Raw genomic sequence first — 21,118 nt, 5'->3', positions numbered from 1 at the left:
GCAAAGATCCAGACTGTCTACATTGGGTTTAGCTGATATGCTGAGTTCTTTTTTTTTCTGCACTGGAGCAGCAATACAGGGTTCAGATCCCATGTGGCATAGTGGCACACAAACAAATAATACCTAACCCCATAGAAAACAGACATTGTACTGTGAAATCTGATAATCTTTTGAAATATTTCATTCTAAGACTCGGACAGAAACTGTATTCTGCCATGGTTCGGTATAATAACCTTTTGGCCCATATTCATCTTTCATAAGGTGCTACAGCAATTCATTAAAATCAGGTCCAAAAGATCTTCCAGGCTGGCTGGATATAAACCTACAGGCTGAAAATCTAGAATTTTACATGATGTTAGACATCTGGAGAAATTTTAAATGATAAAACGAACAAGTATCAGAGATAAAACTGAAAATAAAGGCACATTGATTTGTTCAGACTTCAGGATTTACCTGGTTATTTTGTAATTTTTGGGAGTTTATATAGATAGACAAATCTGTGAGTTTTGTAGAATGTGTAACCTTAGAAAACCTGATTTTTGTTTGTTTTACCTCGTTTTATGACTGAACGGTGGAGTTGATTACTAGTGCCCCCTACAGGCCACAAACGAATCTTTATTCAATACAATATACACAATATAATCTAATCTAATATGATATAACATAATATATATAACATATATATATTTCACAAGGTTTTTTTATGTAGGCAAAAGAAAATCAACCTTGTTCTCATCTGACCAGCTTTCTTCTAACCACTCTACCTTGGAAGCGTTTGACTGTTCTGTGGACAAATGTCTTCCCCTGAGGATCTGTGCAGCTCCTCCAGAGTTACCATGGGCCTCTCCCGACTATGAGGTCCCGTCATAAACCCAACACTGCTCAGATTTTGATTTGTGATAGCTTTTGAAACTATGTGTAATATTGTTTTCACAACCGTGCAATCCTTTGTAGTTGATTGGGTCGATTTGAGTGAGTAAATTAAGCAATAAAATTAAGTAAAAAACATAAATAAAAGGAATAAATCAAAATCTGAAAACACTCGGATGAAATATGACTTACATCAACATCTTAATATAATATAATATTAATATTACATATAATATAATATAATATAATATAATATAATATAATATAATATAATATAATATAATATAATATAATATAATATAATATAATATAGTGACTGGTTGTTGTGTAATGAGTTTCTCCAGTGGATGGTTGGGAGTTGGGGGCGGTGTCTGGGGGAGTGAGGAAGTCAGGGAGGGGTGAGACAGAGAGGCGCTGACTGACTGACTGACTGACTGACTGACTGACTGACTGACTGGCCGGGGAGCAGCAGCAGCAGACTGCGGTCCATATCTACCTATTTTCGGCTCTGCTCTCCCCTTCCACCTCTCTTTTCTTTCCTTTCTTCCTTTTCTGAAGCCGGCTGAGAAAAAAAATGTCAGCCAGACCGGGATTCTACCGGCAGGAGCTGAACAAGACCGTATGGGAGGTTCCGGAGCGGTACCAGAACCTGACGCCGGTGGGCTCTGGAGCCTACGGCACGGTGTGGTGAGTGTTGGTGCGCGGTGCGGCGGCGGAGGGGCGAGGCTTCGCCGCCACAATGTTTACTGGAAGTCATGCAGCAGACATGAGCGTTGATCTGGACTTTCTGCTTTTATTCCTTTCATTTTAGGAAAGAGTGAACTATTGCTGCTCACAAACAAAGATAAATAGCTGTTAGTGCACGAAGGGGATTTAAAGAATGAAACCGGAGTTCCCTCCTCGTCCCATACATGCCCTGATGGAGCTTCTTATTTTCAGCTGCATCCCTGCAGGTCCCTGCCTGAGCATCACAGCCAGGCTGATACCCAGGAATCCAGCTGCTTGCATCATCATCATCATCATCATCATCATCATCATCATCATCATTACCATCCAGTACTTTCTTTGCTTTGCCACCTGCACACACTCTTTGTTCCCTGCCCTGTAAAACCGTGCAGCTGCTTCATATTTGGGCAAATACTTCATTAGGTAGTGGTATGTCGTTGCCATGGCAATATGTCACGGTGTTACTCCTTGAACAGTGTTCATTAAGCTACACCAGCAGACTGCCTAAAGGAAGAAAAGGGGATTTTATATTCTTGTTTTAAGATAAAAAAAATAAAACATTTAAAAAAAAAAAAGAACACATAAAAATGATAGAACTCCAAGGTGTGATAAAGCCAGTGGCGTCCCCAGAAATTTTGGAAGGAGGTAACTATAAGGCTATCCTGGATAAAAACATGTTAGAGGCTAAAACAGTCTCGAAACCCAGGTGGGGTTAGGGTTAGGGCTACTTTAATGTGTCAGAATGGCCCAATCAAAGTTCAGTTTTGGAGATTGACTATGAATGCATGCCACATTTTTCAGGTTTTGAGTTTTAAAGCAAACACGTATCCATAAAACACATTTAAAGCTGTGCCTGTAACGTGAAAAATGTGAAAACGTTTAAGAGAGATGTGGGCATTAGCACTTGATTCTCCTCTCTTCTTTTCAAGAAGTGATTCTATCCTCTGGACTGAATCAGGTTCACCCTGTCAGTCCCAATTTAAGGGATCTTTTTGTCAAAGAGGTACATGGAGTAGTTCCATTAGTGTAAGAGGACCTGTGATTCCGCAGTGTGGGATGATGGATTGGGTCAGATTACACACAAACTCAGGCTGTTTGGCCACACCTAACGAATCCCGTGGCTGCATGCTAAGACAGCAGCTTTGATCCCAACAGCTCACAAACTGCTAGCATGACTTCAGTAAAAAATACCGTCTGTCATATCTGATCGTTGGCACACTTCTCTGTTTGCTTCGTAATTCCGGTGTTTTGCATCTCGCAGCTTCCAGAGTTGTGCTCAGAATAGCAGCAGATTAAAAATGTATGGCTGGATCACGACTTCTGCTGCAGTTTATCCGTCTCTGGAAGTATTTCGTTCACAGCACAAATTGGTCAAACATATTTTTTCGTCCTCAAGGTTGCAGAATGAAAGCTCAATGTGGATCTGATCTTCTTGGACAAAAATACTATGTTGCCAAAGGCTGTTTAGCATTCAGGGAACTCGATCCCAAAATATGTTGTTAGATTGGATAAAAATGTGACCATGTGACCTCTACTGCTGCCCATTGCAAGGGATAGAAAGTTGTTTCTTCTCTAGTAACAAAATAGGATGATTCTAGTTGCAAGGACTGTTTTATTTACCAGCAACAGTAAATATAGTGTAGGAGCAATATAAAAATTAATACTGAGAATAATACAGTCTAGTGGTCAGTTCAGCATTTTCAACCATTTTTGTTTCACTGCAGACTCTCAGGCGCTCCTTACTGGAGCCAGCAGACCATATTAGATATGTTTGCATATTTCTGTATCAAATAGGATGTAATTAGTTTTATTTACACACTTGAATGATAGAAGACGTAATTTGTTTTTATGACTTTATCTTAAGAGTATGACCAATTTGTGTATTTATGTGGCAGCAAAACTCATTTGGTTGTGACAAAAGGTTAAACAATGAAAAAGACTCTAGTCTTTATCAGGACAGATGCCATAACTTAATAGTCTGCATTACAATCTAGAGAAGGTTCTGAATTATTAAAATAAATCTTGCCATTCTCAGATTCACTATCATATGTTTCTGGATTAACATGTCATTTTTAGCAATGATAATAAGCATAGTTGTAATTATTTAGTGTAAGCTTTAAATAGTCGTTAATTGTTGGATCAAACTGTTTTTTGTTAAAGTTTTTTTTTACTCCTTTGTACATTTAAATTTGCATAAATGTACAAGTTTAAATGTATTTTCGTACTTTTAAAAATTGTACTTGAGAATTGTTATTCAGTTTCTATTTCTGCTACTCTATTTTGATGATTTATACTTTAGTTTTATCCAAAATGTTGGCAGTTCTGTTGGTGTATGCTAGCAATTTGTAGCATTTGCTAGCTTGCCATGCTAACATTGTTTTAACCAACCTCAAACTGCACAATTATGTTTTAATCTATTACTTCAATCTGGAGAGACTCAGACGGAGATGAGAAGACAATTAGAAGAGTTTATTGACAAACAGAATTTAAAGTCTCTGGCGCTCGGGCCCCGGCTGGGGATAACGGTTATCGCAGCGTTAGCGATAGGCTTCAGATGAGCATCCCGATGCTGTTAGGAACGTCATCCCCCAGGGCCCGGCACTGGTGGTGGAGGTTGAAGGAGGGTGCGGGCCTCAGGACCGGGCGAATGGAGGAGAAGGGGTGGTGGTGGGTTGAGCTCGGCTGGAGAGCGAAGGACACCATGAATGAAGGTCCTTATCAGCTGGGACTTGGTCGATGATTGGACGTGACGTGGCTTGGTCCGGCGTTGATAGGTCGACGATTGTGGGCAGGTCGCTTCAATTAACGGGTCCCGGTGGGGATAAAAGAGTCTTCCAGTTTGAATTTGCGCCTAGGCTTCATTTTGAGTAATCTTTTCAAACCAATAACTTAGTAAGATTATACCCTTTCAAATGTCTTCAGCTTATTGCATCAATTTATCAATTCTTTTAGCCATATATCTTTAAACTGGTACAGGTACTGTTCAGGAGCTTAGCTAACTTTTTATCAAGTTTTATCCAACTCCTTAAATATGTCAATACTGCACTTACCGGTAATTGTGATAAATAAAGCTGTTTTCCAATTTTTATACTGCTTTATGCCTTTGCTTTCAGCAAAGTAATTGGTTTTAGCTCGATTATTCCACCATCCCGCCACTTTTAGCTAGCTAAAATAGCTTTGCCACCTATGTCGGCCAATTTAGTTAAAATAATGCATGTTCACATGTCATTTCATTGCTGATAAAACCTAAACATCGGTCTAATTAGATTAAATGCTAATGGTTTTAGAGTTGTGTCACTTAAAACTCTGGAGTTGACATACTGTAGATTCTTTCACACAGCTCCCTGTCTTATTGTGTATATTAGCATACTTAAAAACATGCTACGTGGGGCTAAAATTAGGCAGATTTGTAACATCTTTAAAATATATTTGTCCATTTTGATGTGCTACTGATTGAATTGTGTGTGTAGGGGTGTGTGTGTGTGTTTTGGGATAAAAGGTGGGGTATACATTACTTTAGCTGTACCGTCACTATTTCACTGTATTGTTTTCTCCATTTTGAAGGGCCAGCTGACTCTATGGGAAGGAAATGTTAATGCTCAACATTTCTTGTGACCTCAAGGGTCACAAGATTAACCCAATAAATCAGAAAATTGGTCATGCGGTCAGTTTCACTTTTATTTTCAAGTATGTGTTACCCAGAGGGATAAGTGAGTCTTCACCAGAGTTTGCATAGTTTTGCATGAAATTGAGTAATATTATTGCTTAATATTTATTGTAATATTTCAGTATATGTCTAAATGCTTTTGCAGTGGATGGAAGCTGTGGTTCACTGGCTGTGGAATTTTCCATCATGTCCAAGTAAATATGGGAGAAGCTCTATTGTGTCAAGGATATAATTGAACTCTACCCTAGCTACTTTGCATTTCTAATTTTGATCTCTAGCCTTTGTCACCAATTTTCTCATGGTAGGGTCTGACCAACACAGGAAGGGGGATGGGAGTGCAAAATGTAGAAGTGATGGGAGGTAGCATAAATACTGCTTCTTAAAGGGCACAGGAACGTCTTTTGTTACTTATCAAAATAAAGTAACAAGTATTCCTCGAAACCCGCTAAAACTGCTGACCTCAGGTCAAGGATGTGGATATTTCATAAAACTCGCCAAAACGAAAGCTGAAGAATACGTTCCCTGTTCTCTGTGAGGAATAAAAGGACAGAATGCAGAATTGGCTGTAGGGATAGTTTAGACGCACAGAGCCTGGGTGCCACAGGAAGTATAGTTATGAATACAAAACACACTTAATAATTAAACATGCACCATTTCTCGAATTTTGATTAGCTGTGAGACAAAAACTTTAAAGGGCTGCAAGCTGTTATGTTCTGTTTCTAATTCAGCCTTCTTGTCTTTTCAGCTTCATGTCATCAAGCTGGAAACAAACTGAATATTTACTTTTCCTCATATGACATTAAGACAGAAAGAGACTGAGTTTGAACCAGAGTAACTATTAATTAAACATATTGCTTCGTTTTTGTTATGTTTTTGCCACAATTATTGATTGAACATACGCTAAACTGGTTTGAGAAATGAGTTCAGCGTTTTCTCTGACCCTGTTTGGAGTTTTAATTATATAACTGCAGCAGAGGTTTATTGACAGGTGGACCAGGGCCGTGAAGAAGACATAAAAGTTGCAATCATAAAGATTAATGCTCTAAGCTGCTGTTTGGAGAGTGCAGACAATATGATAGCTGTCCAAATATTAATCATCTATGGATATCCATTTGAGCAAACAAGAATATTTAGAGAATGTGACTTTTTTCATACATACTTTGTGCTCAAATTTAGCATAAGTAAAAGTGTTTCAGGTCAAGCTGACAGAAGCTCCATTGTAAGATAACTTTTTATTCACATTTTTATGTGGAAATCTTTGTAATTCCTTATCTGGGTTGTTGTTTAGATAGAAGGCAATGCACTTTCCATGATTTTTTTATTTGAAATTTTGTATAGGAGGATAATTTATCAATTTTATCAACCACTTTATTAATCTCAGATAAACAAATGGAGGATGGACGAAAATATTTCTTCCCTCCAACTTGACATCTAACTCCAGGTCTCACCCTGAATTTCTAACAAATAGTTGCGCTTGTTACTCAAATAACCGTCACATCTTGCTTTAGACGACTGTTATGAAATGCAGTGTCTGTTTAGAGGTGAAGAGATGAAGTTGTTCCTACGTTTTAACATATATGCTAGGCTAACTGACCACTTTTCAGAGGATTAATCTGTACATCCACTATAAAGTCAGTACCAGTGCTGTGCCCAAACAAAACAAATACAGGAAAAATGACCCAATTTCAACTACTTAATTATAAAACCCTACAGGAAATTATAAGTCAACTAAGCTCCAGTTCCTGCTGTCTGGATGTTTTACCCACACATTTCTTTAAGAAAGTCCTGCCTGTTATTGCTGCTGATCTGATCCAAATAGTAAACTCATCGCTGTCATCAGGCGTTTTCCCCCAGGCTTTGAAAACAGCAGTAATCAAACCACTTATAAAAAAGAACAATCTGGACAAATCACTAATGCAGAATTACAGGCCGATCTCCAACCTCCCATTCATCAGCAAAGTTATTGAAAAAGCTGTGTGTAAACAATTAACTAGCTTCCTAACTATAACCAACCTCTTTGACTCCTTCCAGTCTGGTTTTCGTGCTCACCACAGCACAGAGACCACCCTCGTAAAAGTGTTCAATGACATCCATATAAATACGGACTGTGGCAGAACCACAGTGCTGGTTCTGTTGGATCTCAGTGCAGCTTTTGACACTGTTGACCATGACATATTACTGAATCGACTGGAGAGTTGGGTCGGACTCTCCGGTCCAGTGCTTAACTGGTTTGAATCCTACTTAAAGAACAGGGATTTCTTTGTTTCAATTGAAAACTTTTCATCAAAGAGGTCAAAGGTCACATGTGGGGTACCCCAAGGTTCAATCCTAGGACCCCTTTTATTCAATATTTATATGCTCCCACTAGCTCAGGTTATAACAGGAAATAATATTAGCTACCATAACTATGCAGATGACACACAGCTCTACATTACGATGTCACCAGGTGACTCAGAGCCCATCCAATCACTGAACAGATGCTTAGAACAGATAAATGTGTGGATGTGCCAAAACTTTCTCCAGCTGAACAGAAACAAAACTGAAGTTATTATTTTTGGACCTAAAGAGGAACGATGTAGAGTCAATGCACAGCTTCAGTTCTTACAACTGAAAACCAGCGATCAGGCCCGAAACCTGGGAGTAGTGATGGACTCTGACCTGAACCTCCAGAGCCACATAAAGACAGTTACAAAGTCGGCCTTCTATCACCTGAAGAACATTTCCAGGATTAAAGGACTAATGTCTCAGCCAGATCTAGAGAAACTCATCCATGCGTTTATCTTCAGCCGTATTGATTATTGCAACAGCGTCTTCACAGGTCTGTCCAACAAATTAATCAAACAGCTGCAGCTGATCCAGAATGCTGCTGCTCGCGTTCTCACTAAAACCAGGAAGATAGAGCACATAACACCAGTTTTAAAGTCCCTCCACTGGCTCCCTGTAGCTCAAAGAATAGACTTTAAAATACTGTTGTTAGTTTATAAATCACTGAACGGCTCAGCACCACAATACATTAAAGATATGCTTTTATTGTATCAACCTTCCAGACCTCTCAGGTTCCGGTTCTGGTTCTGCTCTGCATCCCCAGAACCAGAACCAAACGAGGAGAAGCAGCTTTCAGCATCTATGCACCACAAATTTGGAACAAACTTCCAGAAAACTGTAAAACAGCTGAAACACTGACTTCTTTTAAATCTCAACTGAAAACCCACCTGTTTAGAATTGTATTTGAAATGTAATCAATTATTGATGTAACTTGACTTAATGATTGATTCTATATTGCATTGTGATTCTGTGTTTGTTATGATGTAAAGCACTTTGAAATGCCTTGCTGCTGAAATGTGCTATACAAATAAAATTTGATTGATTGATTGATTGATTTAGCACCATAGAGCATTTCCAGCTCCTCCCTCTGCTGTAACTAGATCAATATTTTAACTTCATTTTTAATATAGAGAGTAATATGTAAAATACAAAGTAACATCCATATTAGTTTGGCCCTTTCTCGCCTCATTTATTGATTAGCGTTCTTTTTAAGCCATGTTGTCCATTTATTTAAGTAAGCTACGTACTCTGTGTTCTCACTAAAATGCATTTGAACTCTTTCAGCCATCTTTAAATGTCTCGTAGTCAGTTCTCATATTTAACTCTTTATGCAGTAGCTACATTTTTCAATCACTTTAGCTAGCTGAAACAGTTTCCTTTTAGCTTTTGCTAGAACTCTGCTTTGGTGAGTCCGCCAAACACATACAGTATACTATCCACTCATTTATTATTACAGTTGCATGACATGTCGAATGACAGTCGTCAATATATTAATGTGTGCAATATCGCAAAGAATCCAATATTTGATAGGACATATTTCAGTCATCCACGCTGTGTATATCCAGAATAATATGGCCATGTGTAGCCGTCCTTAATATCCACAGCTTGAGATTCTCATATAAATGGAGGATATGATCTGTAATGATAAGGAAAAAAAGTCAGGAAATTAAAATTGTCAGCAGAATTTTTAGCAATAGTATTACATTCACATTTTTCTGATATTGTTACAGTGTTTATATATATATATATATCTATATATACATATATATATATATTTGATTGTCTTTATTCCTGGTATTTAGAGGAGTCACCAACAACAGAATGAATGCAGGTTTAAAACTTTAAGACTTTTTAAGACCGTTATGAATAAAAGTTAAGACGCATATCATGACAGAAATATACCAAGGACATTTCTGGGATCTTTTTGTGGCTGTTTGTGGCTCTTGGCAGCAGCAGCTTTGTGCTTCTCCTACAGCATATGGCTCTCTGCAGCCTTAACCCTCGCAGTGCCAAGCTTTTTTGCACAGAATGCATCTAGCCTTGGAGGGGTTGGCAACAGAGGCAAGTCGCCCAGGAAACCGTTGACGAATTTACACTAGTTACACTAGCTTGCAAACTAGTACTGGCAGCTTTGAACCTGACAGAACGCAGTGAAGACGTCTGCGTGCGACTCAAACTTATGCCTGATAGAAACGTTCTGTGACAAAAAGCCTGCATAGACTATTCCTCCCACAACACTATTTACGACTTGTGACTGTACTTATTTTATGATGTGTTTAAGGCCAACTTACATTGTCCTTAATGAATTTAAAACATGTTGAGGTCTTAATTTCAGCTACATGAATTTAAGACTTTTTACAGATGTCTAAATGTGGAAAATGTGGTGATGTCGCAGATTCTAGATAACAGGTCGGTGTTTTGTTCATTTACTGAATGAGCAAACAATAATGCAAATTTCTTCTTTATATATTTAAATCTACCATTTTAACAGAGGAGGAGGCCTGGTTAAAAATAGTTCTCTTTCCAGCAGACATTAGTTTCTCCTCCTGCCCCATTTTGAAGTCTGAGGATGTTGAAATGAAGCTGAAACAAAAGAGAACAGAAATCAATGGCTTCTCTTAATGGAGTGTGTGAGTGTGTGTGTGTGTGTGTGTTGACAGTGGAGTGCTGAGGCCCTTGTATGGAAGCTGGCAGAGTAAAAAGGTATGTGTGAGTCTGTGAGGCCTGGCTGGTGTCAGATGGAGCAGGCTGGACGTCCCAGCTGGACTCTGTGTGGACATCAGGCATGGCAGCAGGTGATTCAGGACCACAATCAGCCGTTTACTCAAACATGTTCACATTACAGACCATCAGGAGATTAAATTACTGTAGAAAATTATATGAGCTGCTTTTTGTTTGCTTCGTTTTGTTTCCTAAGGGAAATGACGTAGCAGTCTCTCCTGTTGTCTCTGTTTAGTTTTGTTTAGATAATCACATTTGACAAGTTTCACTTCTTCTCGCTCTGTTTCTGCCGTGCTTGCTGGCGTTTCTCAGCCCTCACCCTCCTTTCCTGCCTGATGCCTGTATTGACTGTGAGTCAAAACGAAGCTGGCAGGCTTGAACAGACATCGGCTCAACAATGGCGGCTGCAGCGGGGCTTAGCGGTTGTTACATGGCAGGACGTTTCCATTTCAAAAGAGGAAGATGGGGAAAAGAAAATAAACCAGCAGCACTCGAATAATGCGTTACATCCTCGTTTCCTCTGTTGCGCCACATCCTCTTTCTCTCTCTCTGTCTCCTGTTATCCACCTGATCCAGCACAGACTCATTCAGCTCCAGCTGATTCCAGGTTCACCATCAGGAACCTCTTTCTGCCTTCAGGTGCCAGTGAAAAAGTCTTCATCCCCTTACGGATCTGTTTTGCTTTTCCCTGTTGTCCCACTTTCCACCAGCAGTCATTATGTTTGGAGTGTGATTATTTTTTCACACAGGGGCCTGTTGATTCGGTCAGGTTTCTTGGCGACACTTTATTTGAAGGGCTGATTCCTTAAAAACGACACGACTCCCGTCATGAGAATGGAGGAGTCTTCATGAGTGTTTATGACTGTTGTCATGAAGTATAATTCTGTAAGTAATGACATTTCTAATGCAAAGTTGCATTAAAAGTGTCAAGTTTGAATTATTCACTAAATAATGGCACTTTAAAAATTACATAAAAACTTGCATTAAAAGTCCATTAAGTATTTTATCTTTGCATTTAAAGTGTCATTATTTACCGAACGACACTTCATGACAACAGTCATAAACATTCATGAAGACTCCTTCATGTTCATAACAGGTATCATGTTTATCTTTATGTCACGTCTCATGCACACACAGTGTGTAATAAATGAAACGATCATCTGAATAAAGAGCTTCTCGCGTCTGTCTGCCCTCCCAGCTCGGCTTATGACGTGGTCTCCAGGCAGAAGGTGGCGGTGAAGAAACTCTCCAGGCCCTTCCAGTCTCTGATCCACAGCCGCCGCTCGTACCGCGAACTCCGGCTTCTCAAGCACATGAAACACGAGAACGTTAGTGAAAACAAAAAGAAGAAAATATTAAAATACCCGGATAGAGAGATCCACGTCTCCGCTTGTGTCTCTGCAGGTCATCGGGCTGCTGGACGTCTTCACGCCGGCGGGGACACTAGAAGACTTCAACGAGCTGTAAATCTGTTTTGACTTGGTATTTCTGACAAGCTGTTCAGGTGTAGCAGCTTTTATGCATGTGGATGGACGAGGGGGATTGAAGGCTTGCAGAGATCTCTGATGTTTGCTATGGCAGCATCGCCAGTTCCTCCAACCCTCTATCCATCTTTGCTTTTTCAGCTACCTGGTGACCAACTTGATGGGGGCAGACCTCAACAACATCGTCAAGTTTCAGAGGCTGTCGGACGAGCATGTGCAGTTCCTAATTTACCAGCTGCTCCGCGGCCTTAAGGTAACTGAGAACAAAGACATTTCCTTCACACATCATCAGGATGCTAACTGGTTGTAAATCAGCAGTGAAGTAGAGACTGAGGTTTCTGTGCTGAAGGAAGTTATAGTTCTGTTCAGAAGGCAGCGTGGAGGTTAGAGGAACCGAACGAGTCCAGCTGCTCGGACAGGCAGCTGTAGAGAGGCGCTCTATTCAGCCTCAGCCCGTTACCATGGCAAAGACAAAAGCAGTCTGCCTGTAAGGAGAAACTAATGTGGTGAGCTGCTCTCTGACCTCTGCCTCCTTTATGTCCTCTCTCCCGTGCCCTCCTGTCCCACCCCGCCGCCGGCTCAACAGTACATCCATTCAGCCGGACTCATCCACCGGGTGAGTTCCTGCTTCTTGTCCTGTTTGGTGGGAAACTGAAAATGTAGAACCAGACGCTCCGTCTGCTCTGCTCTCTCAGCCACAAGCCTCTGGGTTTTTTCTGACAGGATTTTATGTGATGGAAATATGTCGGTGAAGTGAGTGAAAACAATTAAGAGTCACAAAAACCTTCCTTGGTGGTGTCCAAGTAAAGGGGGCTGAATGCTAATGCACAGATGGAGTATTAGGGCCATGCTAAAGAAAAGTTAATTACAAGATCTAAGTGAAAATAATGGAAAATAAAGTCATAATTACACAAGAGTAGTCATAACATAGCTAGAATAAAGTCATAACGTTATTTAAGTCAAGATATCAGGAGAATTAAGTAGAAATATTATGAGAATTCGTCCATAAAAAAATAATTTCAAATTAAAATGAGGATTGTTGAATATGTGACGTTATCTTCGGTATCGGTTTTACAGAAAAGAAAACATTTCATCTTTTAACACATCAGCATCAAATTGTTATCAGTAGCAGGACTTTGAAACGATTGTTCAAACCACTGAGTGTGCTTGAAGAACGAGCCTTGGACTAGACCAGCTGGTCACATCAGATTCTTGTTAACTCTACCAAAAGATTTATTTTTTATGACACTTTTTTTTTTCTCTTAACTTTGAGGCTTCCCTCTGGTGATGCTGCGTCTTTATTCTGCCACATTCTCACAATTAAACTAATAAATCTACAACATTCAAGAAGGGCTGTAAGAACTTCAGCAAAGCTCAGTGAATACCTGCGTCTCCATGCGCAGACCAAACTGTCCTGGCGTTGTGAGAAGCTGCCTAATTAGATGCTTAGTTTGTTGTGGTATCCTGGCAACATGCCGCCCTAGATCGTCTGTACTGAAATGATCATATCCTCTTTTCTAATCACTAGCATTTGCTCTATTTATGACACAAGAAATGAGCACAAGGAGTAAAATTTCCTGTTGCTTTTATTGTCACATCTGTTTGGTTGTGTAAACATGCAGTTACTTCAGTCTGTATTTATTCCCCCTCATGGTTCATAGAAAATGAGCTTCTGAACGTATTTTAGGTGTTATAATTAAAGTTAAATTTAAAAAATATGTAACTTTAACAGTGCTTGGCAATTGTGTTAAACTCATATTTTACTAAAAGGAAATGTGGTTATAAATATGCATTTATTACTGACTACTGGCAGAGGTTTGCTCTTTGTAGTTTGGATTTGACCTGGAGTTCAAGTTCCTCCTCTAGTTCCACAAGAACCAATCAGTCCAACAGGAACCAAAACGACCATCACTGGAAAGAAGGCGAAATCTAAAAAACAACCAAAAAAAGTCAATGTGAAATAGAATCCATAATTCATTAGAAATGCTTTACTACCAACTAAATAGACTGCTACATGTAGGCCAGTCACAATACATTCTGCTGGATGATAAATTGGTCCAGACGTTATTGCGATAAACGATAATTTTGTTGTCTTGAGACCATTTTTAAGTGATAGAATGCAAGATTACATTCTAAATAAAAGATCAATAAACTTTACTTTTAATTTAAATTTAAATGTGTATTTGGTGTTTGAACCATCAAAATAAAGAGCTATGCACGTTTTCCTAGATGTTAGCTATTCTCTAAAGTTAGCTACTAAGGGTACACTCTATATTTAATCTAAATCAGCATCTTCAGCCCATTATGACCTTATTTGTTTTTAATTTACTGATGTTTACTGGTGTTTTAATGTCCCTTCAAGGACCTCAAGCCAAGTAACGTGGCCGTGAACGAAGACTGTGAGCTCAGGGTAAGATCCACATTCACATCAACGCTACAACTTCTACTGGAGCCTCCAGGGACCGTAAAGCAAACCTTCTTCCATTTCCAACAGATACTTGACTTTGGATTGGCCAGGCAGACGGACGATGAGATGACAGGGTATGTGGCGACACGTTGGTACCGAGCACCAGAGATCATGCTGAACTGGATGCACTACAACCAGAACGGTGAGCTGCTCTGACACAGCGGATATTCAGGAAGCGAACTCTTTGAAGACGGCTTGACTGAAGCTCTTTGGTTTCTGTTCCAGTTGATATTTGGTCTGTGGGCTGCATCATGGGAGAACTGCTGAAAGGAAAAGTCTTGTTCCCCGGCACCGACTGTATCCTTTATCGTCTTGGCATGAGTCCTCTTTCTACTTCGCAGGAATCTCCCATCACCTCTCTGAGGCGCGGAGGTCTCTCACGGATTTGCATTACAATCCTTGCTCTTTCAAAAACTGAGCTCTGCTACTACGTGGAATGAATAGCAGCAACGACAAAAGGCTGAATTATCTAGAGTTTCCTATTCAGAGCCGAAGAACCGAGCTAAATGTAATTATATCGTCTGATCTTTGAGTGTTGGATAACTTGCAATGCCTAAAAAAAAAGCTGTCTGCAGAGTTTGTGTCAATATGCTATAAAGACTCAGGCTGCGCCGTGTAAAACTATTTCCACATGAAATCACTTAAACAGATCCGTTATGGGAACCCGAGGTCGGCTAAAAGACCTGAAAAAGCAACACATCATCCCCCAATCTGATGACATTCTAGAACAGGAGGTCAAACAAAAACCCAGAACATCCATCGCCTAGTTAACGCGGCATGACTTTTATGCCTGTTTCTGTGCTGATATCCCATTTCCAACTATTGTAAATATTCCCAGATTATTGGGATGGCTCTTAAGATAATCTCAAGAAATATTCCTGCCATGTGTGCTGTAAGTGCATAGATGCAAGTCTTTAGCAATTCCATTCTGAATGTTAGGGTCACGACTTTGACTCAAAAACCAATTTTTCTATTCAAAGGTTGGTTAAAATGCCCCTTTTTTACCTCGATATGTGGAATCATCATTTGAAAACATATTTTCTGTCTATAAATAAAAGTTGTTTGATCTGAAACCTGTAAGTTGACAGAAAGCAGAAACAGGAAACCCTTTAACTCCTCCTGCCGTTAGATATCGACCAGCTGAAGAGAATCATGGAGGTGGTTGGCACCCCGACACCGGACCTGCTGAAGAAGATCTGCTCCGAACACGTGAGTACGAACCAACTGGGAACAGACGGGGAAATAAAAACTCTGTGCTGCTATTTTCATCCACAGCAGTCTGATCTGAGTGATCAGACATTCGGTTCACAGAGTCGCTGATTGACCAGTCGGTATGTGGGAGAGCTGAACGCTGCTCTCTGTTTGCAGGCCCAGAAGTACATCCAGTCTCTTCCCTTCATGCCCCAACAAGACATGGAAAAGATCTTCAGAGGAGCAAACCCTCTTGGTGATGCACCTCAGATTCAATTATCCAACATTCTCAGCTTATTAGAAAACCATTTATAGCCTGATCTGATTTCTGTGACACCAGCTGCTCTGTCCGTACCGTCAGTCTGCCGCGGACAAACCCTCCTCCACTTACCTTCCTGTTCCTGTCGCCCTGGCAGCCATCGACCTGCTGAAGCGCATGCTGGTTCTGGACTGTGATGAGCGGATCTCGGCCAGCGAGGCCCTGGCCCACCCTTACTTCTCGCAGTACCACGACCCAGACGACGAGCCAGAGGCTCCGCCTTACGACCAAACACTGGAGAGCAAGGACCGGACTCTGGAGGAGTGGAAAGGTGAAATCTTTGTGCTTTTTACAAATTCAGACCTGAAATTAAAGTCAGTATTATACAAAAATCGCTCATCAAACAGATGGAGTGTTGCTGTGATTCATTCATTTAATTTGAGGAATCCTTGAATCTCCCATGGCAACCATTCAGGTGTGCCCTAACGCCTGTTCATGCAATCCACCGCCTCTTTACCCAAATCTCCACTGTGGAGCTCAGTCCCCAGCTGCCCCTCCACCACACAGATCCTCTAGACTAGCGGCAGCAGCAATTAGCAAACACCTGGTGGAACTGGGGATCTGCTGAGCTCCTACGAACGGCTGTAAACGGCATTATCGAGAAGCATTGTAGTGACGAGTGTCGAAAAGGTTAGGAGCTTCTTATTAAAGAGACAGACGCCAATTTCCAGCCGTCAGATATGACAAATGTGTTTGAAGTTGTTTTTGATATTTTCTGACTTTTCATAACAGATGAAGGTAACAGTAACATGATTGGGCTCTAAAATTGCTTTGGCGCCACCCTTTGAGTGAGAGTAGCAGTAGTCAGTGGGCAGTACGTCGCACTGTGGCATTTCTGGAGGAGGGCCAAGGAGAAAGTCATGGCTAAAAGAAAGTTGCTAGATGTCTCATGTGCAGTTTGTGGCTGTAATGTGACAAAATGTTTGACATTCAAACAAAATGAATTCACATGCCTGTACCTAAAACCCTGGACACTATTTCCTGACATGTTCTCTCCCCCTCCTGCTGCTCCTGTCTGTCTGTAGAGCTGGTGTTCGAAGAGGTGAGCAGCTTTAAGGCGTCGGGCAGTAAGACGGACAGCCTCCAGGCGGAGCAGTAAGGGCCCCTCTGCTCCACCGTCAACCCAGACCAACAGCCACACACTCACTGGATGCAAAACAGACCGTGGAGAAAAGCAACATTAATTGTGTTTGATTGTTTTTGACGTGAAAAGGGCAACGGCGGTCTCCATGGGGACACAAACATTCCGGGCGCAGGGATCATGTTTGGGATGGTGTTCAAAAGGACATCTCTGCAGCAGAAAGTCGCTTCTTCCTGTTACATTTCCGCTGACGGACGGTGAAATGAGGAACCGTCTGAGTGTCGAAAGGATTGGTGGGGGGGAGGAACTTTCGGTGGCAGATCTGTCCTTACAGGCTGAGAGAACGGTAAAGACAAAGGTATAAATACATAAATACGCACACTAGGATTTCCAAAGCAACGTCAGGGACATATCACCCATCAGTTCCATGAACCTAGTGCTTTCATTTATGGGATTCATCTTTAACCTTCTGGAGTTCCTTCGTTTTGATTCGCCACCGGCTACGTTTAAATGACAGAGAAATTTCATGAATCAACCATTTTTTAAAAGTATTATTGCCATTTTTAACTTCTGTTCTCATCATGTAATAAAAGTTACAAATGTTTTGGAATTTTAACTCCTTAAATGTCTATTTTAGTGATTAAATATCTCAATTTTTTAAGAAAAAAAAACACAAAAAGTTGTTTTTTTCCCCCAATCTGTTTATGAAATTGATCAATTTGCACAACAAGCAAAAACTATGAATTAATTTCAACATCAGGGGAAAAAAAAAATTACACTCAAACTAAACTCAGATTTTATTGGTAGCGTGTTCTAAACGTTTGAATGGTAGTAAATGACAACACAACTATTAGAAGGAACACACTTTGTGATATTTAATTTATTAAAAACTTTAAAGGTAAGATGATAAAGATTTCACCTGGTCATATCTAACACAGGCTGCATTAACAATCAGGTTTTCCAAAACAAAATAATTTAAAAAAACCCCGCAAAAAACAAATTGAGGGACCCAGAAGGTTAAAGGTCGCCTGCGTTACACTGAAGCATGATTTATTCTCATTTTACAGTCGTGTCTTATAACTGCAACTGTATTGTAATCTCTCTCTGTTTCTAATGCACAATAGCAGAATTTTCTACTTGTTCAGTCAAACAAACTGCTGCTTCGTCTCTCCTGCTTATTTACACCTGAACACCAACTGTGCTGTTATTAGCAAGGTAATGAATATATGCCAAAGCTGGAAGAGTGTGATGGCGCTGCAGGTGTGTGTTTACTCTGGAACCTCGCTCTCATACACATCCTGCTGGCGGCTGATTGTTGGTCACCTGTTAGCTTTGGCTGCTCTGCTTCAGGCTCCTTCGTTTGCTGCCCTTATGTGAGTTTATACTGACTAATGTTAAATTCTGCAAACAGCCTCAGACGGTATCTATCCAATAAAGTACAGGAGTCTCATATAATGTGGAGGTCAATCAAACAAGGCAACATTCTGGCTGTTTATGGCCACCATAAAGCTCTATTTGTGCTCCCCAAGTCTAATGATGGCGATTTAAAGAAAATAGAGTCTAACCAGGGTCAACTTTGTTTAGCTTCATGTCTGTCTTTCATCCTTAGCGCAACATTTTTGCCCGACATCATCTGATGCAAACCCTCAATTGAAATGCATGACGCGTGTAGTCGTGCATGTGAACATCGTTACAGAGCGTCGTCCGTGTCTTGCTGCAAACTGGAGTTTTGTTCAGACCATTTGTTCACTAAAACAAATGGCTACACTGCAATACGCAAGGTTTCTAAAGCAGGTGGAAGATTACAATATTTTAGGGTCCTTCTAGAGCATGCTAGGCATGGGCCAGTAGGATATTCACCCAGTTCTACATCATACAAATACCACAGTGTCTCTCTGTTTAAAATGTTCAATATATAAACAATGATATTTAATACGGATGCAACGATATGGAAACGTCCTATAATCGTGCAACGCATCACATTCACTGTCACATGACCAAACAGATCCCACACGACCAACCTCCTGCTTCTGAAACACAAACAAGATGGAAATAAAGATCAGTCGTTAATATCAACCCAGTTTTACTGATCAGACCAAAACCGACATGTTAAAAAATGACCAACATCAGCATAAATACATATATACATATTATGGATCCCTAAAATTTAGTCACCAGAAATAAAAAATGCATATCATTATCTAGTTGTTATAAGTCAGCTATCAAAGTGCAATCAAAATACTACACACAAAATAACATGGCATGTTGATTATTACAGTAGTATAATGTTAACTACAGCATATACTTATTATTATAAACAGACTATTTTCAAAATGTTGAACAAATATGTGGTGAATAAATCAGATGAGTCAGGTGGCCAGCCGGACATCCTGCTTGTAAATGTATGACTTGTTTAAAATAGTCTTAGAAAGAGTGATGGCCGGTGCTGCCTTACTGTCCACTCAACCCCAACTATCCACAACTGGAAGTATTTCCAAATTGCCAAATGTGTTTTTCTTGTGAGTTAGATCAAAAGTATTGTATTTTTATTTCAGCCAGTATTTTTATTCATAAGCTGACTGAAATAACGCCACATCTGAATAAAACTCTAATGACTTTATAATGACACCATCTCATTCATATCATTATAACGAACTTTAAATCAGAATGGGAGAAACTTTTAGCAGCTTGGAAATGAAATATTTGATACCAATAACTGACCCATGCCTAGAAAAAGATTTATGTTAATTAATTTTTTGTTGTAAAAAGTTAATTGTATTTCTGAATTTAGATCAAGTTTGCCCAAGATTTTTATGGAAGCTAATGCTAATGAGTTTGCTTCAAAGACCCTGAACACGTAGCCCAACAGGCTAAAGTGCTAATATTTTTCTAGTGTTAGCTTTGTTAGCTCATTGGGTTAGAATCTGTTGTAATGTAACTAGAAGCATTACCATTGTAGATTTTCAGGCATTTCTGTAATCTAGGGTAATCTGTAACTTACCATTTTGTTTTTTATTCAAATGCACAAAATCAAACAGCTTTTGGCTAAATTCACTCAAGTTTAATGTACCAGGTGTCATTTTACATATTGCTAAATTAGCAGCACAAAGAGCAAATGTTTACAAGTACAGTCCAAAAATGTTTTTTTTTATGTTTTATTATTATTATTATTATTATTTCTTTTGCTTTCATGTAGCATTTTCAGCAAGTTGTCCATTAACACTGGATGAAAAATATTGAGCCTATTGTCCTAGTAAATCGAAACGGTCTCCGTCTGAGCATACTAAAAGTCTGAATGTTTAAACATGATATGTTTATGTTAATGTATCTGTGGTGGACTTGAATAACAGCTGCATACTGAATGTTTATGTTTACTGTATGTATGTATGTTTGTTAAAAGTTAGTGTTGGCTTTTGAATACACGTTGGCATGTGATTCAGTTGTTTGGGTTTCAGATCACTGCAAGGATTGTCAGTTCTTTTATCAACAGGTAGTTATGGAAGTTTGAGCTTCAACAGAATAAATACTAATGTTTTCTTGTTTTTTTGCACCAAATATTTTCAGTGATTTTTATGTATTCTGGCTGTATTATTAAAGAAAATGTGTTCCTAAAAGTCCAGATTTAAATTTCTTGTTGGTCAATGTAAGTTAAAGTTTCAGGAAAGTTTGTTACAGCGGGGAACCTTCCATAAAAAAAAACATTTATAAAAAATAAAGTGTATTATGCTGCAAAGGAATTTTCAAAAACTTGGCAGATTCCTAAATTTCATAAAATAGAAAATATGACCATTGAAGTACAGAAATGCTTCAAACACTACAGCATAATCACCTAGTATAGCACAACTTAACATAGAAGACTGTAGTATAATATGGTAAAGCATATAGCTAAGTAGAGTAGTTCATGGCACAGATGAAGATGTATGAGTTCACAATTTGATCATCTTTGTTGGTGTTTGGCGAAGAATCAAACAAATGTTTGTAATTCCTCCCTGCGTGCGATAAGCATACTGCAAAAGTAAAAATAGTGGATTATCCATCCATTTTCTGTTCACCCTTTGTCCCTAATGGAGTCGGGAGGGTTGCTGGTGTCTATCTCCAGCTAACGTTCCGGGCGAGAGGCGGGGTCACCCTGGACAGGTCGCCAGTCTGTCGCAGGGCAACACAGAGACAGAGAGGACACACAACCATACACACACACACACACATCTAGGGAGAATTTAGAGAGACCAATTAACCTGACAGTCACGTTTTTGGACTGTGGGAGGAA

General features: G+C 39.7%; 1 protein-coding gene across 1 annotated transcript; it reads left to right on the top strand.

Annotated features, from left to right (window-relative positions):
- Positions 1-1,269: 1,269 nt before the first annotated feature.
- Positions 1,270-20,286, top strand: LOC102223674 (mitogen-activated protein kinase 11-like). The gene is made up of 12 exons (XM_023350159.1): positions 1,270-1,557; positions 11,508-11,637; positions 11,714-11,772; positions 11,935-12,046; positions 12,380-12,409; positions 14,156-14,203; positions 14,288-14,402; positions 14,486-14,557; positions 15,390-15,469; positions 15,629-15,707; positions 15,868-16,041; positions 16,796-20,286. Exons 1-12 carry the CDS (start codon positions 1,445-1,447, stop codon positions 16,867-16,869), a joined length of 1,086 nt encoding a protein of 361 aa, XP_023205927.1. The 5' UTR covers positions 1,270-1,444; the 3' UTR covers positions 16,870-20,286.
- Positions 20,287-21,118: the final 832 nt, after the last annotated feature.

Source organism: Xiphophorus maculatus, chromosome 17 (assembly GCF_002775205.1).
Source record: "Xiphophorus maculatus strain JP 163 A chromosome 17, X_maculatus-5.0-male, whole genome shotgun sequence".
Lineage (NCBI taxonomy): Eukaryota > Metazoa > Chordata > Actinopteri > Cyprinodontiformes > Poeciliidae > Xiphophorus > Xiphophorus maculatus.
This window is presented reverse-complemented; position numbering and strand designations above follow the sequence as displayed.